Here is a 25,365-nt window from a genome sequence, read left to right on the forward strand (position 1 = left end):
AAGATGCTTATGAAAGAAAGTTCTATAATGAAGAAATACATACCTGAAAAAAATTCAAACATTTAAACCAGCATAGATTTTATTCTTACTTTTTTTAAATTAATTTTTAAAGTTTATTTATTTATTTTGAGAGAGACACAGATAGCATGAGTGGGGGAGGGCAGAGAGGGAGGGAGAGAGAGAATCCCAAGCAGGCTCCGTGCTGCCAGCACAGAACCCGATGCAGGGCTCCAACCCATGAAGCTGTGGGAGATCATGACCTGACCCGAAGCCCAGAGTGGAGGCTTAACTGACTGAGCCACCCAGGTGCCCTATTTTTACTTTTAAAGGTCCACCTACAAATGAAAATTATTTAAAGCGATGAAAACGATCCTGTGGAGGCTCATTTTCAAATGAGATTTTTCCCTGTGTATGTGTGTGTGTTTACAGTTGCAGATTGTACTTTCTGCAGGATTTCTTTATAAAACTTAAAAGAGCTAAAACAGAACATGACCCTTCACAAGGCAGGTTTCTCATTGACTGTCCTCACTGTTCTTTCTTCTTACTGGGGGAGCAAGTTGTCACAAAGGCTTCTTGTCTATTTAAAACTGACCCAGTATCAAAACTTTAGCACATTAACTTAGGAATCATGGGTTCCTGAGGCTATTTCTGTTGTTAAACAGCTCTGGTAAATAGAGGGATCCTAGGAGGATTTCCACAGGTCCTTGGGGTTGCAGAAATAGAGGAGAGACTGCCCTAAGGGTTAGTCATTCCATTAAAAAGGCAAATGATTGGGGCGCCTGGGTGGCGCAGTCGGTTAAGCGTCCGACTTCAGCCAGGTCACGATCTCGTGGTCCGTGAGTTCGAGCCCCGCGTCGGGCTCTGGGCTGATGGCTTGGAGCCTGTTTCCAATTCTGTGTCTCCCTCTCTCTCTGCCCCTCCCCCGTTCATGCTGTGTCTCTCTCTGTCCCAAAAATAAATAAAAAACGTTGAAAAAAAAAAATTTAAAAAGGCAAATGATTGCCATGAAGCACAAGACCACATTTAAAAAATCAAAATGGAAGCTATTCTATTTTATGTGGGCAGTTTGCAGGGAATTGCATGTTTCAAAACTTATCTAGGGGCGCCTGGGTGGCGCAGTTGGTTAAGCGTCCGACTTCAGCCAGGTCACGATCTCGCGGTCCGGGAGTTCGAGCCCCGCGTCAGGCTCTGGGCTGATGGCTCAGAGCCTGGAGCCTGTTTCCGATTCTGTGTCTCCCTCTCTCTCTGCCCCTCCCCTGTTCATGCTCTGTCTCTCTCTGTCCCAAAAATAAATAAATGTTGAAAAAAAAAAAAAAAAAAAAAACTTATCTAAAGACTAAAGGATGTGCAGACCAACCCATGCTCAACCAGAGCCTAAGGCAAGTGTGATCCTTTACTTGATAGTTCTTGAAAGGTAACTGAACAAGCACAGGTCAAGGAGCTTCTGAAGCTGAGTTCATAGGTGTATATATGATGTCCAAAATTAAGCTAAGACTGCCTAAACTGTCAGTGACAGGAGGAAAATGCCCTAGTTTTTCAGATGTCAACTTAGTCTTGAGAGTTGGGGTTGCGGCGGGGGGAGCTGAAACAATAATGGTTTTCAAATGAACTAGTTTTTCACACTCATACTCACTTCCTTAATATCTTTTTCTGGAATTCCATGTATCCTTGCGTAGAAATACAAATGTTCTTCCACTGACACCAGGTCGTCTAAGGCATCTTCCTGAGGGCAGTATCCAACTAATGAGCTGTGTGAGTCAACATGACCCAGAGATCTGCATTGAGAGAAGTGAAGATACAGGGTTTCAAAAGGTATGTCCCTTCTAGTCCCCAAAAGTTGGGAAGGCAGCTCTACTTTGGTCATGGAGATTTGTGATTCTGATAAAAAGAGGTAAAATAACCCCACCATCATATCACACACATAAAGTTTTAAAAATTAGGGAACAAAATAGCTGTTTCTCCCCTAGGGATGTAATACTATATCTACAAAATAACAAAGCGTTCATTTTAATTATGTTGTGCTTGATAAGTTGAAGCCATGGTTTCCCATACCCAGTTTTATTTCTGATCAGAATGTTTCCACTTGAAGGAATTATGTCTCCTGTCAGCATCTTGAAGATAGTTGTCTTTCCTGCTCCATTCACCCCAAGAAGGCCAAAGCACTGGTTTGGGAGAGGGAAAAAAAGATGTAAATCCTAATCCAAACCAGACATGTTACTATTACACCTGTTTCCTCTTTTTCCCTGGATGAAATAAATTCCAAAGAAAAATAAGTTCCTGGAATTATTCATGGATATTGTAGTGTTCTTCTGGCATTTGATAAAACTTTCTCTTTTACAACAAATATCTTTTTTTTTCCTTTAACCATCTGAACATTTGTATATATACACAGGACTTGTTTTACATATTATATTATCTGTGTGACATGATAAAATATTCCATAAGTAAGATACGCTAACTTGACAAAGTAATTATATTTATAGGTTTCACATTATTCACACAAAATCACTACTGAATAAGCCACTGAAGCAATAATTTCTTTATGCTGTTGAATGGATTGGATGCATGTGGTTTGCAGCTCTCCTCAAAAAAACTAAGGGAAATGCCCACATTTTCTCTTTCTTTTCAAAGCTGGCTTAATATTTCTTCTATAAAAATGGCAAGAATAAATATGAATGCAGTTCTACGACCTTGCTTCTTTTTTTTATTAAAAACAACTTTCTAATGCATATTTATTTTTGAGAGAGGTAGAGAGAGAGCTTGAGCAGAGGAGGGGCTGAGAGGGGAGACAGAGGATCCAAAGCAGGCTCCAGGCTCCACACAGACAGCAGAGAGCTCAATGCACCACCTGAACCCACAAACCGTGAGATAATGACCTGAGCCAAAGTCGGACGTTTAACCACCCAAGTCAGATGCTTAACCCACTGAGCCACCCAGGCACCCCTAGGATCTCGCTTCTGACAACAGATCTCTTCATGCTGTCTTTCACAGGGAGCTGAAAACTGAAAGTTGAAGACAGCGCCTTGCACGGGCTTCTTGACTGAAAGTCCAGCCCAGGGAGGACAGTAGGTAGCATGGGCAGGGGCTCAGAACTAGGTGTGTGGTGAATCCTCCCTGACGAGAGGGAAGACTTAGAGAGTAAGTAACAGAAGGATATGTGTACATTGTATACACAGAATCCATCAAGATATTCAGAGGTTGACTTCTACATTTCTAGAAAAAAAATAGGAAAGTTTAAAGATTTTTGTGACTTAACTTGCCAATATAAAGGACAGTTAGGAACAGAGCAAGTTCCTCACCTCCCCAGCGGGTATGCCAATGCTGATGTTGTTTACAGCTATAATCTTTTTGTGGATAAGTTGGTAGGTCTTTGTGAGACGATGGAGCTGGACCAGGTCAAATTCACTTGCGCCATTTTCCACTCTTAATCTCTCAGCTCGGACGTCTTCATCTTCGTCTATTGTCTCCACTACAGGAGACGAACTAAATTTTCTAAAGAAGAGTCTAAAAAAAAAAAAAAGACCCAGTGATTTTGCATCAATGATTTTAAAGTGGCACAGCTCAATTTCAACATGTTTTAATGAATTCTCACTTCACTAAAAACGTACAATCACACACTAGACTTCAGATTTGTTATGCATTATGCTACTTAAGTTAAGAATTAGTACAAATGCTCGTCACCATATTCAGTGACATGAATGTCCCTCTATGTTCTGTTTATTGTGAATGTCTTACTTAGTATCTAGGCAATATATTAAGGTTATCAGCCCTGAAAGCAGTCTCAAACCCACATCAGTACCTTGCCTAACGTATGCTAAAGCAAACCAATCCAAACAAAATTTAAAAACCCAACAAATCAATTCAGGTCTTCTTCCCAATGTCCCTGTTTCTTTTAATGATATCCCCAGAGATTCTAACTGTGATGTTTTCTTTGAATCTTCCCCATTACAAAATCTACGCATGTAGTCAGTCTCCTAACACTGGAAATGCCTTGGAACACCCAGTCATCAATCATGTTCTGTCTATTTCTATTACCATCAGAGGCTTTCACTGTTTCTCACTAAATTCTTCAAGAATTTCTAACTGTTCCAATATCTCTGATCCTCCATTCTAAACTGTATGAACTCCACAGAATCACATCTCCGAAAGCACCGTTTGACCATGTTGCTTTCTGGTCAAAACACTTATTGGACTATTATTTGTTTGTTGAAAAAGTCCAAATAATCTCTCTACCCAAGTATCCAATAGACTCCATAGTCTTCCAGCCACATGCTTGAGCTCCTACTATTTCGTTGCCTTTATTCTACATTCTAATCAAATTGTATTACTCATTTCTCAAATATACCCTAAGATTTTTTTCTCGGTCTTTGCTCTTGTCATTATTTTTATTACTATTAACTTAAGTTTTATTTTTCAATAGGTGATACATGCACTCTATGTATTAAAATGGTACTGAAGAATATATAGTGAGAAGTAAGTTTCCTTCGACTCTATAGAGATCTCCTCAGCAGGGCACCCATAGAGAGATAGTATAGGCATATTATGTATAAATTATAGCTCTTTTCTAACTCAAATGATAATATACTTCACACAAAGTTTTGAACTTAGCATTTTTCACTCAATAAGTATTAGTAGTAATCCCAAATATTCCATACAGAACTGTATCAGTCTTTCTAATGCCCGCATAGTGTTTACCTATGAAAAAATGTAAATTTGTATAATTTATTTAACCAGTCCATGAAGGACATTTAGGCTGTTTTCATTCTTTTGCTATTAAGAATGGTTGCGATGATGGATAACTTTATACATTCATAAATCTGCAAATGTGTGAGCATATCTGTAGGAAAAGAATCCTAGAAATGGAATAGTCAGGTCAATTGTATGCGTATTTCTTTTTATTTAAGATTCCATTTTCTCCTTATTCAACCTTCTCCAAACCCATTGCTAATATGCTACTCACTCAGTCTTCTTTCTTCATTTCTACTTTCTAGCCATCCTTTAAACTCAACTCAAACACTACATCCTTTGTTTATGTATGCATTTTCTCTCCACCACTGAATCTTAATCTCTTTAAGGCTAACAATTGTGCTTCTTTAATTTTATTCTCTCACTCTACAATAATACTTGCAGACACAGAGTGAGGTGTGATAACTATTTACTGAATGGAATGAGTGGTGAATTATGTTACAATTTTTTTAAGTTTTTTTAGCACTATTTCCACGTTACTAATAGAAAGATTTAGACTATTGTTCCTTCCTAAATATTTTGAATTGAGTTCTATCATGCATGTCAAACACGATGTTTTCTTTTTATTTACCTGAGTTTCTTTATTAGCCATTCGTTGATTAAGAGCCGCAACAAAAAGAACATGGTGCCCTGAGAAACCAAAGCCACAAACATGGCACCTAGTTTATCCATCTCAAAGGTTTCACTTGGGTATTCCACTCCATATGCTTTTAAAAAGTCTAGGACCGACTGTTGTTGAGAAAGTTCAATCAAACCATAGCCAAAACAGAATTGTGGAAAAATCAGGAAAATACGCTTGAGGGTTTCAGAAATAAGTTCTAAAGTCTGAAATAAGAGAAAAAAAAATGAAACTCAGTGTTAGACTTCTGACAAATTGACAAAAATTTAAAACTGATGTGAACAAATGTGATGTGGGCAAATATTAAAACTGGAGAAGTTTATTGAGATTGGCAATTATTTCCCATGTGTGTTGAATTTACATGTAAATATTTACTATAACCAAAACATGGAGATTTATTACTAAAATATAAGCAGAAAAGGTTTATCTTCTTTTTGAGATGATCTGAGGCATCAGGCCAAACCCTGGAGACAGAATCACTTCTAGCCCTGCCTTAGATCCTAGAAGTGTAGAAATAGCCAGGATGTTGGGGTCTGGTACAGGGTCTTGGTCATGCCTAGGTAAAGAAGGGATTTGGTACAGTGAAGTTTTAGAACTTTAGGTAATTCCTATTTGAAGAGGGGCTAAATGGTGAACTGAGATGAAGGAGAGACAACCTATCTACATGAGGAGCAAATGGCTTATTTTCATGTTATTCACACTTGGGCCAACCACTTACAACTCATGAATTGTCTTCTTCCTCCTGGAGTGTGCTTGTCTGTTCCTCAGTTCACGTAGTTTCCTCTCCATTCTTTCTCGTTCAATTGCCCAGCACTGTTCGTGCTTCCCTTCTCACTAACTGTAATTGTCAGCTTTGAATGGGAACTGATGCTCACAATGAAGTAGACTCTATCTAATACATGCTTGAAAGGGAACATATCAGGTTTGTTCTCTATGAATGTTCAACAAAAAAAACCACCCTTAACCAATAGTCACATAAGTGAGCCATTGTCCTTGTTCCTACCATATAACAATTAATGAATAAAAATGTCACTGGACCAATAGGTTCATGATTTTTATAGTGTTGTACACAATAATTTGATTTCACCTCCACTTGAACCCTTTCAAATGCCAATAGTTTTGACATTGAGTAAATATAATCATAGGCATTAACCTACTTGGAAACTAAAAAGAATCTTAAAAGGCTGTAGTTTCTCTTCTATCAAACTTAATAGAATTAACTGAAATTCCTCTTTTCTATTTAGAGAATGCAAAATGTAGAAAATCTTTTCACCTTGAACATACTGAAACATTTCATATGTTCATTGAAGTTTACCAGGCGAATAATGGACCTTACCGGATCATTGGGCTTTTCCTTGGAAAGGAAGTATACCACTGACAGGGAGACAATGGAATTGATGCCAAAGAAAAGGTTGATGCAGACGTAAGTGATGAAAGCCATCCCTGTTTCATGGAAGAGCCCAGCCAGTAAGTACATCCAAGAAAATGTGGCATACCTGTATGTTAATAACACAAGGATTAAAATTATGCCTTAATCCTTATCCTTTAACAAACAGACAAAACTTTTGATAGGGCTCCAAAGTGAAAATAAACATTAGGGATGTATCACTAAGCCTCACAGCTAGATCTCTGTATTATACAAACTTTTTTTGACAAATTCTTTGGATTTTTAAAAAGTGACGTGGAGAAACGGGAACACTCTTGCACTGTTGGTGGGAATGCAAACTGGGCAGCCACTCTGGAAATCAGTGTGGAGGTTCCTCAAAAAATTAAAAATAGACCTACCCTATGACCCAGCAATAGCACTGCTAGGAATTGACCCAAGGGATACAGGAGTGCTGATGCATAGGGGCACTTGTACCCCAATGTTTATAGCAGCACTCTCAACAATAGCCAAATTATGGAAAGAGCCTAAATGTCCATCAACTGATGAATGGATAAAGAAATTGTGGTTTATATACACAATGGAATACTACATGGCAATGAGAAAGAATGAAATATGGCCCCTTGTAGCAATGTGGATGGTATTGGAGAGTGTTATGCTAAGTGAAATAAGTCATAGAGAGACAGATACCATATGTTTTCACTCGTATGTGGAGCCTGAGAAACTTAACAGAAGTCCATGGGGGAGGGGAAAAAAAAGAGGTTAGAGAGGGAGAGAGCCAAAGCATAAGAGACTCTTAAAAACTGAGAACAGGGGCGCCTGGGTGGCTCAGTCGGTTGAGTGTCCGACTTCAGCTCAGGTCACGATCTCGCGGTCCGTGAGTTCGAGCCCCGCGTCAGGCTCTGGGCTGATGGCTCAGAGCCTGGAGCCTGCTTCCGATTCTGTGTCTCCCTCTCTCTCTGCCCCTCCCCCATTCATGCTCTGTCTCTCTCTGTCTCAAAAATAAACAAACATTAAAAAAAAATTAAAATAAAAAAAAAAAACAAAACTGAGAACAAACTGAGGGTAGTACTACTGAGGGTAGGTACCTCTCAACAGGTATTGAGGAGGGCACCTGTTGGGATGAGCACTGGGTGTTGTATGGAAACCAATTTGACAATAAATTTCATATTAAAAAAAATAATAAAAAAATAAAATAGTCAATAATTTAAAAACTAAATAAAATAGTCAATAATTTAAAAAAAAGTGACAGTAAGAAGCTTCTCTTTTAAGGAAACTTGAGTAGTTCTATATCATCACAACTAAAAATGAATTCATTTTAGAGATGCTGTCATCCAATCCAAGAAACTTTTTTTTTTTTGCTCTCAGAAATAAAAATGTAATCAATATAAATCTTATAATTTAAAGTTAAAGAAAAGTAATGACATTATGGTAAGCTAACTTAGCAGACAGACAAAGCTCAGAAGCTGGATGTCCTGCTGTAAGCAAACACTTGAGCAACCTTTGGGGTAATGATGAAGAACCGGAGGCAATGTAAACCTTCATCTGCTACACTGCTATGTTAATGGCTACTGCCCATGCATTCAGGGCAGAAAGAACTGCTATGCTAAGCACTGATTATATCAATCCATACTACCTGTATAGCCCCAATACAGAAATAATACTTGTGTGTGTGTGTTAAACATCCATAAAAATATAAATAAAGTATACATGAGGATACATACCTTACAATGTGATATATACTCATAATTTGTCAATACACAAATCCACACATGTATGTAAATTTTTACGATCATTCTGAAACATCCATTTTTATGTAGCTTATATTACATGTGTAGATTGCCAATCATGACACTTGGTACCTAGTAAGTACTCATTAATGTTAGATATTACTATTAATAATGACAACATTCATTTTCAGAAGTACTGTACTGTACAAACTGTGGACTAGCAAGTATAATGTGTTGTTAGTCATCATTCATGGCTACTGAAACCCCAAGACAATTGTAAATTAGCTAATGAGATTTAGTTTCTGTTTGTGCCTCAGAACACTCAGTTCTGTTAATTCTTTTTTCACTGCAGCTTACCCAAACAGTAGAAGTAGGAGGGATACGGCACCTAAGTTGTTTTCACTGTAGAAGGCAGGTAATTTGAAAATTGCAATGACACCAATTGAAAATGCTACAGGCACCAAGTAGAAGACCTATGGGAATATGTAAAACAATGCTTAATACATGGTAAATATTTGGGGCTCATGGGTGGCTCAGTCGGTTAAGTGTTCAACTTTGGCTCAGGTCATGATCTCATGGTTCATGGGTTCAAGCCCAGCATTGGGCTCTGTGCTGACAGCTCAAAGTGTGGAGCCTGCTTTGGTTCTCTGTCTCCCTCTCTCTCTGTCCCTCCCCAACTCACACTCTGTTTCTCCCTCTCTCTCTCTCAAAAATAAATAAACGTTTAAAAAAATTTAAAATATATATATGGCAAATAGTTTCCCAAAAACATCAATTGCCCATCTAGTTAAAACGATAACAAGTTAACCTTGAAGTATGTGAAGGAATGAATTTTTATTTATGTTCCTGTTGCTTGTAAGTTCAGCTTATTTTACATTGATTTCACTCTAGAATTTGTCTCCTGTAATATGAGGTCAAGCCAGTCACCATCTTTATAGATGTACATGGAGTCCCTGGTGTTCCTGCCTCCAGGCTTTGAGACTGGGGATCACTTTGTGACAGAGGTTCAGTGAGAAAGATAAGACAGTCAAGTATCTTGGTATTAGATGCAGTCTTCAAAGTATTGATTTCATTTTGAATGCTGGAACTCTCTCAGGTGGCTGATTTCGAAGGCCTGGTTATCGGTGTGAGCCACTCTGCGTAAAACAGTGGGGTGGCAGGTTCCACACATTCTTGGAATCACAGTATATGAACAAAGAACTCAGTGTTTTATTGGAAAATAGAAATAGTAAATGCTGTGCAGGCTGCAGCAAGATGCACACTATGAAAGAGATGGTAATTTAATCTGGAAGGGAGACGGATCTCCTAAATTGGGATGAGCACCAGATATATGACAATGGAATCTGAGTAGTAAGTAGCCCTTTGCAGAAGTGTGTACTTTGAGCTCTCTTGACATTAAAACTCCTATTAAGTCCAGAGGAGTCATTACCATTCTTTTAGATTTGACTTCTTCAACAAAGGCATTTCAGACCTCACTGGATACATTAACAAAGTGGATATGCAGATAATTACCCTCTAGCTCTTCAAGCCAATGATCTATACAGCAACTCAGACAATTCTGCCATAATCACCAGGCAAATGCATACCACATCCTGGGCTTTTGGCCAATACTGGCGCATTTGGAGTCAAGAAAAACCTTCTGAATTTGGGGACCATTTTATGCAAATGAGAGAGCTGTCAATGATATTCATCCTTTATTGTCCCTACTAATCTCCTCTAATGTGTCATTCATCAGGGACTGCTACTTCGAAGTTTTTACCATTAGTATTTGGTACCATTCGGCAAGGCTATTTTGCTTTCTATTTTTCCACAGTAGTGGCTCTCAAACCTTATTATGCATAAGATAACTTGGAGGATTTTCTTTAAAATGTATATTCTCTGGGTTCCACTCCCAAGGTATAGAACTAGTAGGTCTGGAGGGGGCCAGTAATCTGCATTTTAATAAATGTCCAGGGGAATCTGATATCGGTGGGTCCTCAGACCACAGAGATGAGGGGAGGTGGCTCTTTCCTCTAATTATCGGGTGACGGTAAGTCTGATGCAAATTATTTTTTTCTTTTTTCTTTTTTAATGTTTATTTATTTTTGAGAGACAGAGAGAGACAGAGCATGGGCAGGGCAGGGGCAGAGATAGAGGGAGACAGAATCTGAAGCAGGCTCCAGCTCTGATCTGTCAGCACAACACAGTGCTTGAATTCACAAACTGTGAGATCATGACCTGCGCCAAAGTCAGATACTCAACCAACTGAGCCACCCAGGCGCCCCCAAATTATTTTTTTCTTAATTTACTGACTTGTAGTGATCATTTTAACAAGGTAGGCATGAATAAATCCTGTATATAAAAGTGGTGTCTTCTACCCCAATCAATCCTGTCTTTCCTGAAAGCTACTCACCATGTCATAAATGAAGTTTGTGGCCCAGTAGCAAGTCACACCGATGCCTGAAATGTGCTGCAGCTGCTTGGCTTTGGTCTGATGCTCCCTTACAACATAGGTGACAAAGCTGGCGGTGGTGACAGAATAGCCCATCAGGATGGAGAGTGCCACTAAAATATCGATTAAGCTGCTCATTCTGTAGTGAGCAATAGGGAGAGGAGAGCATACATAAGTTTTTAGAACTCTTTTCCTTTCAGAAAGATTCATGACTAAAACCATCAACAAAACAGTATACGACTTGGCTGTGACACAAATAAGTCTTCCTGCAAGGCAGCCAGATAATATCTCCTACATGACTTGGCTATGACCCTGGATAAATATAGCTCTAGTGCATCTGAATTGACTAGGGATATTTGATAAAAAAAAAAAAAAAAAAAAAAAAAAAAAAAGAAAGAAAAGAAAAAAGCCCACCTCGGTCTCTAAGGGTTACTGGGTGTATGCAAGGAATATATAGTCCTTGAGCACAGAAATAGTACTTAAATGCTATGCAGGGAAATTGAAATGATGAAGCACTTACGTACTTGACTTATAAAAGCAGCAGATTCTGACTCTACAGCCAGCAAGCTCACTTGGCAACCCCACTGCACAGACTTTCAGAAACTTCCTTTTATCCCAGTCAGTGACTTGTATTAACAGCTCTTCTAGATTGACATTCATTCAGATACAACTGTGATTTCCAATTACAGTACTTTATTCAGAGGCTTCACTATGCCAAGGAGTAATGTAGTCATACCAGATATTTCCACTTACGTGGCTTGTTCTTGGTCTTGCACTCCTGGATAAGGATGACTATACATGATGATGCCTTAAAGAAGAGACAGTTCTGTTCATTAGTAGATATTCAGTTATTCAGAAACACCAATTTTTGGATGAATAATGCATAACACTTTCCTCCTTATGCTATAATTTTGCTTTGGGGATAGTATTTTAAAGGAAAATTATCCCCCCCCCCGCTCCCCCCCTCCGCCAACTAATCTCATCAATGCCACACAATTGGTGGCATTCACATAAAAATTTAAAAAATGTTTTTTCCCATTGTGTATGGAATTTTGGGGGAAGGGACAAGAATTTCCATTTCTTATATGGCATTTCCCCTCTATTACATTTTCCATTTCTTCTCCCCATCTAATCATGCACATTTGTATTTCAGCGGCACTTACTACATTGGTGTTTTAGACCAATTATATGAGGATCTCCTAAAGAACACTGACCCCCCTCATCCCTCTTTATCATTCTGTCGGCCAGGTTGGGAAAATACTGTAACCTGAGAAGATCCTTCCTCTTTCACTACCTCCAAGACGTCTATTTTTCTAGAACTTTATCTACTAGGGTAAGGCTTGAGAGCTTCAGTCATCTCTGACGGGTTTTCATTGAGACATAAAGATCCAAGAGAATTCAGAGAAACTAGCTGGTGCCAGGAAAGTAGTCACTTAATTCCAATACAGTCCTAAATTATTGGGATCTCCCATAATCAGTTATAGTTTCTGAGTTAGAAACAAGATTCTTTTCTCCGCTTATCAGAGGATGATCATTAGTCATAGTCAAAAATGGGCTGGCAAAAGTTTCCCAAGGGACTACAGTGTGAAGACAAAGTCTATACTGTCTGAGTAACTTTGGAAAAGAACGGTAGGGGATGGCAGTGAGGCTGTCTCTTAAATATTTGTTTTATTAGAGTCATAAGCTGAGCAAGAACTTTCTCACTTACTGCTCATGTAGTATATGTTTATTATATCAGGATATTAAGACCCGTTCACAGCAGCCAAATATAAATTATTCTAAAGTTATATTCCCTCCATTAACTTAAATTTATAATTTTTGTTGAGTAGAATGTAACATATTTTGAGGTTGAATTCTGCAATTGTTACATGTTAAAGAAAAAAAATGTAATTAAAGCAAAACAAAGAAACTACCAATAATAATCAATTTGGCCTGTAACTTTAATCACATCATTGGGGAAATGCACTTTTCTTATCTTTTGTGTAAATTAACAGTCTCTTTTACTGAGATTCAGTTTTCCTTGGGGCCCTACTTAAATCTTATTGTTGAATTATAATATAGGCAGGGGAAAAACATTTCTTTTATTTCTTTCTTGTATTTCAGAATCAAGAACTACATTATTTCACTAGAGGAATCTTTGCAAATGCGTTTACTCCACTATGAAAAATGCTGCCAAACTAAGTGTTTCATAGATATTTTTAGCAGAAAGATCAAGTAAATGCATTAGGGTTGAGGACGTATAAAAATCTTCTCTGTGGGTTCTACCGTATCCAGCATAATATCCTGACTACAGTGATTAGTCAATGAATACTTATTACATCATATTGAACCTTAAAATTTCAATTATTTCCCCCATATATAATATACATTAAAAATAACATATTATCTGTTTCTGTTGTCTCTATGGGCATACATCTAAAACCAGGTGCTTTCCATTGATCATTACTACTAATGCACTAAAGGGTCAGAACAAACAGGAGGGTAGAGGGAACAATATGTCCGTATGTTTGGAAAAGAGCCTCATTGTAGAACAACTGTTAGGGGAAACAAGCAAACCTTTATTGTTTGAGAAGAAAACAGAATTTTCATGTTGAATTAACCACTAGAGGGAACCACATGAAAATAATAGTTATTGACATAGCAAAGGAAAACTAATTAAAAGATTTTTACTAGCATGTTAGAATTCAAAGAAAATCAATTTTATAGCTAAAGCAAAATCCTAATTAATGCAGAATTCAACAAACATGCTTTAAAACAGCTAGTGTCATAGGGGGAGGGAGGTGGCCGGAGAGTAATTGAGTTGATTTTTAAAGACAATATTACCATGGCAGATCCCATATGTGCATTACAAGACAATGAAAGTATTTTAGGGTGACATGATTTCTTCTCTGAAGAAAATCAAACTCCTCCCACAGAGGGTGGAAAGTGACCACTTTCATGAGTCTATATAAGAGAAGTTAAGGGGGGCCTGGGTGGCTCAGTCAGTTGAGTATCTGACTTGTGGGTTTGAGCCCCACGATGGGCTCTTTGCTGAAAGCTCCGAGCCTGGACCTTGCTTCAGATCGTATCTCCCTCTCTCTCTCTCTCAAAAATAAATATTAAAAAAAGAGAAAAGTTTTTAAAAAAAGGGCACACTACTACTAACTGCTACAGAACTCATAAGCCCTGTTTTTAAACCTAAAAAATAAATGTCCTTTGAAGGTCAATAAAAAGTTTATGCTCCAGAATTCTAATTCTTTAAATTCTGTAACTTAAAACATGCAATGGTAGGAGCCACAACAAGCCTGCTAGGATCCAGGGTGATTCAGATTACTTCAGTCTTGGTAAAGAATACTACTAATAAATGAAACGTGAATATAGGTTTCAAAAGCCGACTCTTCAAAAGTGGCATGTATGTTTTTCTCACCTACCTACCTACCTGCGCTACATTTTCCCCTAGTCGTATCTACAGCTCTTCTGCTTTCATTATCCTCCATAGAAACAAATATCTTTTGTTCTGATGTAGACATCCTACCAAAAGTCAAGTACTCAGTAGTATTTCAAACCAGGTTACACAAAACCTATCTGGCTTTAGTCACCATTTAATTAATTAATTGATTAATTAATTAATTAACTAATTTTCTTTCACATTTTTATTTAAATTCTAGTTAGTTAACATTAGTGCAATATTGGTTTCAGGAGTAGAATTCAGTGATTCACCACTTACATATAACACCAAGTGCTTATTACAAGTGCCCTCCTTAACACTCATCACCATTTAATTTAATTTGTCACTTTTGACTATGTCCTTTATTGGTGCTATAGATTTAAGGACTATCTTTCAGTCTTGTTACTTTCTTCATGGTTCCTCCTGCTAGGAAACTGCTATAGCAGGTGGGAAGGAATGCTGTTCTCTCTAAAATGAAGACTGACAGACTCTCTTGCTAGAATGAGTGTTTGACTCTCATCACGAGAACATCCAACACACATTGTTATGCCCAACAGGAAGGAGATGAAAGAAAAACAGACGCTGGCTTTTCTAAAAGACCGGTTGTGTCTTTTTTTCCTGTTTAATAGGCTATTTGTTAGCCTACTTATTAGGCTATAGACTCAGTATTGGCTAATAAATATGTTACTCATTTGTTTCCATCATCCTTATTATTTTTTTTAGGATCAGTAAGGAAAAATAATTTGAGCAAGGCTTAAGATGATAAAATGATTTGATTGACAGTAATTGAATTAGAAAAAATAAATCAGTCTTTTTAAAATCCCAAATCCTGTTTTGAAAACCACGTGGATGCCTCTTGGGAAATCCAACTGCAACAGATCTGGCTGAGTACCGAAAAGTATTAGAAAACTGAAGGGGCAGGACTCAGACAGACTTGGGTTCAAATTCCATGTCTGGGCTCTAGAAAATAGTAACAGAGAACAAAAATATTCATTCTGAAAGCTACTTGTAAGGATTAGCAATTTTTCATATAAAGCATATATTATAGGGTAAGTGCTCAATTAATGATCAGGTATAGAACTTCTTAGTTTAAAAGTTTTGGCTTCATCTTTAGATTTATCAACATTAATTATTTTTAATTCTTAGCCTATATACAAATAAATAGTAATAAAATGTTTTCTTGTGAGTAATAGCTACTAGATGTGAGACCAGAAATAAGCATGAAGTAAGCTTTATTATCCTGATTTGATAAGTGAGGAAACTAAATTAACCCAAAGTTAAAGAAATTATCTAGAATGTTCCATCTGGTGGTAGTTACTACTTTCAGACTCCTTTTAAAGATCTGTAATTTAGATACCATAAAATACCTGGAGGAAACGGAATCTTATATGCATTTTTATATGGAGAGAGGCAAAAGTTGCAATACAAGAAGCTTCTGTGTAAGTAACTTTACCGTGTCGGGCAGCATCATATTTTGACATGTTAACCCGTAGGAGGAAATTATTCAAGCTGTTGAGGTAAGCTGGAAGTGAGTGATAGCCTTCTGGATCATACCATACCTGTTAAATTCCAAAAAGGGAGGCAAGATCAGTATGGTGTTTAAATAAATTAGGCTGCCTTTACATCTGACAGCTCACAGAATTTATATTTAAAGTAAGACCAACAATTTCCCAATGAGTTATTTTATCTTGGAAGATTAGAACCATTCCCCAGAGTGTTGACCACAGACCTCTACATTTCCAATTTAGAGATGGACAGAGATTGAGAAAACAGTTTTTTTTTTCTGCATGATAGCACCACGTTATTAGTTATTCTGTATCTTCTGCATAGGCAAAGCTTGAAATAAACTGAAGAAATCGTTATTATCTCCATCTCTGTGGCTGGTCTGTAGTGACTCTGGGACTAGAGCTAAAGCATACTGAATAATAATAATAATAATAATATAAAATAATGTCTAGGCAAGGATGTAGGAAGAAATTAAATACAAAGACAAACACTGTGTCCTTAGCAACAAGAATGATAACCTTGAAATTCCCACACTAACTTTCTATTCTTAGTTGTGAGCCACAGGGAGGAGAGTTACTTTACCTTCTGTGTCAAAAACAGAGGGATTTAAAATACTGGTGTGCCTCAATTCAAGAGACCCAGTTGATAATTTAAAATTACAAATCTAACTGAGAGAGAAATTATTGGTTATTAGAACTCTTTGTTTATGCAAGAATGTTTACTTTGTGTGTGGAGAGAGGAAGAAAAGGAACAAATGGCAGAGAGAGGGCATTCAAATCTCCAACACTACTGTCTACTTTCTATATGACCTTATGAAAATCGGCTAAAACAGGCTCCGTAATATCTCATAGAAATGTTGTGAGGATGTGATCAGGTAGTTTGTGCACCAGATGATACTAGTGTTGGGCTTACCACAGTTATTTATATATATATGATATATATATATATCATATATATATATATATCATATATATATATCATATATATATATATCATATATATATATCACATACATATAACATATATATATAACATATATATGTATATATATAACATAAAAATATTAGTTTCTCCACCTCCCCCAAGTCTATATATGTCTCTTACTACCAAATGAGAAATATGTGAAGGACAATTTAAAACTCCTAAGACTACCGTAGATCTGTGTGTGATTCTGTGACCCTAGCTTGTTTGAAAGCATAGATATGATCTAGATGATAATAATAATAATAATAATAATAATAATGATAATAAAGCCTATAGGATTATTTGTCTTCATCAAATTCCATTAAGTTTCCATGCTCTTTAAGAAACAAGGATAGGGGCGTGTGGGTGGCTCAGTTGGTAAAGCATTCAACTTCAGCTCAGGTCATGATCTTGCAGTTCACCAGTTTGAGCCCCGCGTCTGTCTCTGTGTTGACAGCTCAGAGCCTTGGGCCTGCTTTGGATTCTGTGTCTCCCTCTCTCTCTGCCCCTCCCCTCCTCGTGGTCTGTCTCTTTTTCAATAAAAAATAACATTAAAAAAAAAAGAAACAAGGATAAACACATATAATATATATGTAAAGAAAAACGCATAAAACATTAATGTTCAGTTTAGCAAAAAATGATGAAAGGAGTACATCCATTGAACAATCACTCAGGTTAAGAGAGAAAAACTGGAGATGCCTGGGTGGGGGTGGCTCACTTGGTTAAGCTTCCAACTTTGGCTCAGGTCATGATCTCATGGTTTGTGAGTTTGAGCCCCACATTGGGCTCTGCACTGATGGTGTCGAGCATGCCTGGGATTCTCTCTCTCTCTCTCTCTCTCTCTCTCTCCCCCCCCCAGAATAAACTTTAAAGTAATTTTTAAAAAAGAAACAAAAATTGCCAGATAACAGAACATCTCCGAATTCTGTGTTCTTCAAAATCAAAATCACAATAGTCTCTCTAAACAATATGATTGAGTTTTGCCTTACTCTTTTTATTTTTTTTTTTATGTTTATTTATTTTTGAGAGAGAGAGAAACAGAGGATGAGCAGGGGAGGGGCAGACAGAGAGGGAGACACTGAATCTGAAGCAGGCTCCAGGTTCTGAGGTGTCAGCACAGAGCCCAATGCAGGACTCGAACTTGTAAATCGTGAGATCATGACCTGAGCTGAAGTCGGACACTTAACTGACTGAGCCACCCAGGAGCCCCGAGTTTTGCCTACTCTTAAAGTTTATAGTAAATGCAATGATAGTTAAGTGTTCTTTTGCTTATTAATAATGTTTGGGATATTTACCTACTTATGGAACTAAGCTCATTTCACTGCTGAAAATGCTTTGTTTTTTGTTTTTTTGTTTTGTTTTTTGAGAGAGAGAGAGAGAAAGAACAAACGGGGGAGGAGCAGAGAGAGAGAGGGAGAGAGAGAGTATCCCAAGAAGGTTCGAGCTGTCAGCATGGCGCCCGATTCAGGGCTCAAACTCAGAAACCATGAGACCATGACCTGAGCTGAAACCAAAAGTTGGATGCTTAACTGACTGAGCCACCCAGGCACCTCCTGAAAGTTCTACTGAATGATACAACAATTCATTTATTCTGCTGTATACGGACATTTGGGGTTCTGTTTTAGCTAATGTAAGAAACACTATTTTGTATGTGTATCCCGGTACTTGTGTATCCAAGTTTCCCTGGGGTAAATACACAGGACTGGAACCCCAGTGCTATGGGGAAAGCATTATGCCAAACGCTTCTCAAATTGATTGCACTCATGTTTTATTTTTACTTCATCAAAATGCTTGAGCATTTCAAGTTCACATTCTCATTTGTATGACATCCCAGAGGGAAGGTCATAATTTACCTTAGCAAGTGTTCTATTGGCAGGAACTGCTGTTATATCAAAACGAAGGTCTTTAGTCAAAGGCAACCCAAAACTCCAACCTCCATACCTATATAAAAGAATAACAAAACTTATATTTGTTTTAATGGAGAAAACATTTATAAATAGATCTAAAATGTTTAACTAAAGGCTCAATGTTTTCTTTCCATTAGGAACACATTTATAGCATGAAATAAATACTGCCTGACAAATATTTTACTTTTTTATTGATCTTTTATTATATTTTAGTCTAAGGTATACACTGTAACTAGAAGTAAAAAGTAATTTTAAGCAATTGCAAATGTGAACTAATCATTCTGAAAATAAGTGATATATAATCTAACCAATTCTGCCAACTTACCTGGATCATGCACCATCTCAAAAATTATAGTATTTTTGCCCTTAAAATTCCTTTTTAAAGAAGTAATTTATCACTAAGGTGATATTAGATCAGTTCTCATCTTTTTTCAAATGGCTTCATTTCTTTTATTCTCCAAACTTTCCCCCCTGGTTTGTCCCCTGGTGATATACTTTTTCTCTTCCTGGGTATTTGAAGGTGAATCGTGCCTATATAATTGCCTGGTGCTTGTCAGTTCATAGTCTCTTGAGAATAAAAAGTGGACTTAAAAAACCAAGCAGTAATTTTAAGAACAGATTAGTTTAAATATCCCAAATTATGGTTGAGTTAAATATGGTTGAGTTAAATAAATTAGTCACACTAGACTAATCTTGTGACTATCATCCTAAATGTGATCTACAGAGCTATACTTTTGACACACAAAGAACATGGCAGTATATTCCTTATTTTTTAAAAAGCAGGTTTTAGAAATGTTTGTTTATAATAAAATGCCTGCTTATAATAATAATGTTTATAATTGAACATATTTACAGGTATCTGTGTCTAGAAAATGTCTGGAGGATATACAATCAATAGTGGTTATATGTGGATATAGAGAGATTCCTTTTTCTTTCTGCGTATATGTAGTTTGTAATTATTTTACAGTGAACATCAGTCAGTTATGTACATTGAGAAATAAAAGAGGGAAGAGACGAAGGAAAGGAGAAAACTATATAGCTATTACAAGATGACCAACTCCCCATGCCCCAACTTTATCTGAGGTACAACTGACAAATAAAAATTGTATATATTCGGCTGTACAACTTGATGGTTTGATATGTGTATACACCGTGAAGTAATCACCACAATCAAGCTGATTAAAATGTCCATCACCTCATATAGTTACCGTTTTCTTTCTGTATGAGCATGCATGCACGTGTGTGTGTGGAGGTGTGTGTGTAGTGACAACTCTGAAGATCTATCCTTTTAGCACATTTCAAGTCTACAATACTGTATTGTTAACTACAGTCACATTGCTGTAGATTAGCTCTCCAGAATCTCTTGCATGACTGAAACTTTGTAGCCCTTGACCAACATTTCCCCATGTCCCCCCGATCCCCAGACCCTGGCAACCACCATTCTACTCTCTGCTTCTGTGAGTTGACTACTTCAGATCCCACATACAGGCGGGATCATGCACTATTTGCCTTTCTGTGTCTGGCTTATTTCACTTAGCATAGTGTCTTCCAGGTCCATCCACAGTACCCCAAATAGAAGTCTACCAACCTTACATCCATAGCAAATGTTTAGGTGGCTGAGGTACAAGGCCTGTGGCCTTGTCACATATGGACACATTTTATCCACACACAGATATCATAATCTAAATCTGAGATATTCATATTGTAAATAAGGCCAATTGTCACCTAAAACTATGCCTTAAAACTGTCCAAATTGGCATAATCTAGTCAATAACGTTATTGCTTCAAGGGAAAAAAAATGTACAAGTTTAACAATACGCTTTTGTTAAAAAACAAAGCTTTTCAATTTCCTCAAATGAGCCTTAATTTGAGGGAACTGAAAAATTTTTTTAAAGGTTTAATACATAAGATTATTTAGATAACATAGAGACTTTAACAGGGTAAATAATCAATAGAAATTTTCATGTATTGTCTCAAGTTCAAGAAGCAGTTACCACTAAAATTTGAAAGCAAGATAGGCTAAATTAAATGTTATAAACAGAGTATTTTTACCTTTTTTGCATAAACTCATTAGCAGTTGATATTAGATAATTTTCCAAGCGGTGTCCAGTGAGGTTGTAAATTACTTGAGAAGAGTAAGTTCTTCTATGAGGTGGAGAATAATTAAATTTAGGACACTCCTGAAAAATAAAGTTAAAAATTAAGTTCTTTGCAAATCAAATAGACAATGTCAGGAAGGTTTGGTCTCATGATTTGTCTATTATTGCAACAGGTAGAGTCTGATAAGACCGTCTTCTGACTCTGAAGAGCTCTGAAGAGGAAGACATCTTCCCGTGCCAAGAAATTAGACCAAATAGTGGAGCACATGCATAAGTTTACGACTCACTTGAAGCCAAAAAGAATACAAGTTAACCAACGTGTGATTTTCTTTTCACTGTACTGACAAGTTTGATTAAACTCTAAGATGACTTAAAATTCACTCAATGATTTACAGGAAAGTAAAAAAACATTTGCTCTGAATTGAAAAGAAAACATTAACAGACAGACATAACTTCTCAGGTGACAGCAGTGGATGAAAGTGTGTGTTGTATTGTTTTTAAGGTACAAACCTGGGTGTAGAAGTTCAAGTTTACATATATCTAAATCTACATAACTTAATTTTTTTTAATTTTTTTTTAACGTTTATTTATTTTTGAGACAGAGAGAGACAGAGCATGAACGGGGGAGGGTCAGAGAGAGAGGGAGACACAGAATCTGAAACAGGCTCCAGGCTCCGAGCAGTCAGCACAGAGCCCGACGCGGGGCTCGAACTCACATACCGCGAGATCGTGACCTGAGCCGAAGTCGGACGCTTAACCGACTGAGCCACCCAGGCGCCCCTACATAACTTAATTTTAAATAAATCTAAATCTAATCTTTACATATGTAAATGTAAAATTATTCCAAAATAAAGTTTATATATATTGCAAATGTGCTTATATATGTCTATAGACACACATAGATATATTTAAAAATTAATACAGAGAGTCTCTGTATACCCTTCACCCAGTTTTCCCCATTGTTAGCATCTTAAATTACTATCATCATACATTTGTCAAAATTAAATGTATTGGTACATCACTATTAACTAACCTCAGAGCTTAGTTTTAACCACTTACTTGTATGTGTATTAGCTTTCTGCACTTCCTGACCAGTTACTTTCCATTGAAGCTTCCCATGCTTCTCTGACATAAAGCCAGAGAAGCCTAGCACTTTTCCAATTTTTACTTCCATCCCTTCACACGATGTCCCAGAGCCTGAGGCTTGGACCACAAGTGTGCCCTGAGAACATCGAGGTGCAGATTGCTCTAAAAAATAAATGCTGACTTTCACCTTACATCAGGTCGGATCAACTTGAAGATCACATTTCTAGAACGCTACTTGTTCCGCAAATAATTAGAGACACACTTGTGTATGCAATGTAGTTTTTTCACTTTCATCTTTTGTTGAATTGTATGTACAGAAAAGCACATATAAGTACACTGCTTGATACATTTTGACAAACTGAACACAACCATGTAACCAGAAACCAGATCAGGAAACAGAACAACTACCACTTCCAAAGTAACAAGCACAGAAGAGTTTTGCATGTTTTTGTACTTTATATAAATGGAATTGTATTATATATATTCTCTTGTATTTGGCTTTTTCCACTCATCATTCATTTGTGAGAATCCTCCATTTGATGTGTGTAGTTGTAGATTAATCATTCTCATTTTGCTGTATACAGAATTCCAGTGTGAAGACAGATTACATTTGATTTATCCACTCTACTGTTGGTGGGAATCTGAGTAGCTATTACAAATAGTATTGCTATGAATATTCTAGTATATGCCTCTTGGTGAATGTATTCACACTTCTGATGGGTATATAATAGAAATGGAATTGCTGATCCCATAGGATCATATATCTTCAGTATTTATAGGTACTGTCACACATTTTATATATATATATATATATATATATATATATATATACACACTGTACATTTATATGTATAAAATATTTATATATAATACATATATGTATTTGGTGATTTATTTTTATTTTTTTAAGTTTCTATTTTAATTCCAGTTAGTTAAAATACAGTGTTATAATAGTTTCAGTGTACAATATAGTGATTCGACAGTTCCATACACCACCCTGTGCTCATCACAAGCGCACTCCTTAATTTCCAATCTATTTCACCCATCCCCCCACCCCACCCCCTCTGGTAACCATCAGATTGTTTTATAATTAAAAAGTCTCTTTCTTGCTTTGACTCTCTCTCTCTCTCTTTTCCTTTGATTAATGAAATTTATCTGTATTCCAATTTTAAATACTAAGTTAGTTGACTCTTACTGTGAACTAAAGAAAATACATGAGGAATTTTCAGAAATTAACTAGATTACATGAGGGATTAGGAAACTCTTTGAGTACTGGGTAAGACTGATATTGAAATATGCAAGGATTCCAAAAGATGCTTGTGGGATCCCAGCTTTTATTGTTAGTAACTCTCTTGCATGCAAACATAAAAATAGGTTGTGTTTACAGAAAACAGTTTCATTCTAAAATACTGTACAAACAATGTAGGGTTGAATCATGTGACACTATTAAAACATGGCTAGATTCCTTTCCTATGGGAAAGTAAGTTGACAACATAGTCACTCTCAGAAATGAACAGTGACTTCTTCTCTTCCACAATGTTTCATTTCCCCAGTGAATTTGGTTTTCTTAAAAGTATGTTGAATTGACAGGCTTAGAAAAGGAAGGTGTGTATCTATAAAATACAGACGGGGTAAGGGATGGTTGGATAATCTTTTCTGTTTCTTTCAGGACATGGGTTTTTCTTGCAGGCTGGAGGTGCTCCTTAGAAATGGAGATCTGTTCTGGATTTACACATTACTGACTTGCCAGCTAACCACCAAACAGTCTCACTGTGTTTTTAGATATGGCAGTTATGGTTGGCTTTGTTGTCTGAAACATAGAGCTTTCCGGTTAGAACTGAACTGAGACCAAAATTTCATTTTTAGTTGGTTTCCACAAAGACTGTCGTCGAATTACCTGCCTTTGGAAATTTGTTCTGAGATGGATTTAAAACAGTGACCTGAAGTTCAAAGGCAATATTTTTGAGCTGCCCCGCTCCACATCTCTGAGCTACTAGCTTCCATAAAATGAAATTATACTGACTCTTTGGCAACCTGGATAGATCTTTCAAGTTTCAATATTTATTCCTTTCTTTCTCCTACTTCACTGAAATGAAATTCCATCTTACCTGGATATTTTCTGAACAGGAGCAAACACCAAAATTAGTGATCGGCTCCCCACTGGTGTTCCATTTTCCTAGACTGCCTCTTGTTAAGCACCTTCTGCAAGTAAAAATGATATTAAAGCGAGGTATGTGTGTGTTCTCATATTTATGTATGAGTATATAAGCGAGTATTGGGTATTAAATTCAGATGTATAGTCTTAGGTACAGTTTACTGGTTTTTCATAACTCAAATATACATTACACTACCATTTTCAAGTGATTTGACATTTTGTGAGGGATTAGAGACAGCACTTATTGATTGAACAGTGTTGAAACCAAAGCTCATTGAATTGTCTTAATGAGGCAGGATGGGGCTTTTTGACCCCTTTCTTCTCTGCTCCTTCATCCTGTTCTCCAACCTTAGCAAAAGAATATACCAATGTCAGGTTTACATGCGTTGTGTATTATCTTGGAATTTTGAATAAGCAACACTACCTAGTGCAAAAACAGAGTCAGAAGACTTGCATCCCAGCTTTAGCTGCACAACTTACTGTCTAGATATTTTTAGACAAGTATCTCAGTCCATATGAGTCTCAGTTTCTTCATCTTAAAAATGGATTAATAATTCACAGGGTTGTTTGTTAAACAAAAATATGCACAGGAAGAAACTTTTTAGGTTAGAAAGCACCTACTGTTCACTGTTACAGCATAGCATAGCTACGGAATGAACTAAAATCTGTTAAATACAGATTTCTCTCAGGCTGCTGCCCTTCTCTAGCATACAACACACACCCACTTGTATACACACACGCGCGTGTGTGTGCATACACATGCATGCATGCACATGTACGCACACAACTAGAGTGTCAACAACAAAAAAGCAAAAAAAAAAAAAACAAGAACCACTTACGGATCACTGATGTTCAAACACATATTGTCGATGCCAGGGAAACTCCACATTGCTGAGACCAGTGCTTTTGTGCTTGGGTGAGAATTCCTATGATATAAAGGATAGAAACAAATCCTTGATACTCCACTAGTCTTCCATATTAAAGTCAGGCTTATGAATAATTTGGAAAATAAAATATGCTGTACAAAGGACAGTTTTCTTAAAAATCCAAGAAAGACTCAGTAGCAGGGGAAAAAAAAAAGTATCATGGGAAAAAAATAAGCACATGGCTCTATTTGGCTGCCTTGTTATTCTCCTAATCATCATATGCATTTAGTGATCACCTATTGTATATATGTAATATTATATTATACAGGGTTCTTACATTACTATCCAATATTTGTGAGGCTGAAAAAAATTACTATCCAATATTTGTGAGGCTGAAAAAAAAAGTTATTTGCTCTATATAACAACAGATTGGGAAGCCACACCTA

At 36.9% G+C, this 25,365-nt stretch overlaps 1 protein-coding gene across 1 annotated transcript in view; it reads right to left on the bottom strand.

Moving 5' to 3' along the window:
* Positions 1–25,365, bottom strand: part of ABCA12 (ATP binding cassette subfamily A member 12) — a 188,754-nt gene that overhangs the window by 16,120 nt on the left and 147,269 nt on the right. The window contains exons 35-47 of the mRNA XM_086719559.1: positions 24,893–24,979; positions 24,007–24,100; positions 20,766–20,893; positions 18,660–18,747; positions 15,791–15,896; positions 11,664–11,718; positions 10,872–11,049; positions 8,837–8,952; positions 6,702–6,861; positions 5,318–5,571; positions 3,300–3,504; positions 2,053–2,162; positions 1,634–1,775 (exon numbers count right to left, since the gene is read on the bottom strand). Coding sequence (XP_086575685.1) covers positions 1,634–1,775; positions 2,053–2,162; positions 3,300–3,504; positions 5,318–5,571; positions 6,702–6,861; positions 8,837–8,952; positions 10,872–11,049; positions 11,664–11,718; positions 15,791–15,896; positions 18,660–18,747; positions 20,766–20,893; positions 24,007–24,100; positions 24,893–24,979 — 1,723 coding nt within the window. The remainder of the gene's footprint in view (positions 1–1,633; positions 1,776–2,052; positions 2,163–3,299; positions 3,505–5,317; positions 5,572–6,701; positions 6,862–8,836; positions 8,953–10,871; positions 11,050–11,663; positions 11,719–15,790; positions 15,897–18,659; positions 18,748–20,765; positions 20,894–24,006; positions 24,101–24,892; positions 24,980–25,365) is intronic.

The sequence above is a fragment of the Puma concolor genome, chromosome C1 (assembly GCF_028749965.1).
Source record: "Puma concolor isolate L17-30 chromosome C1, mPumCon1.1.hap2, whole genome shotgun sequence".
NCBI classification, from domain to species: Eukaryota; Metazoa; Chordata; class Mammalia; order Carnivora; family Felidae; genus Puma; species Puma concolor.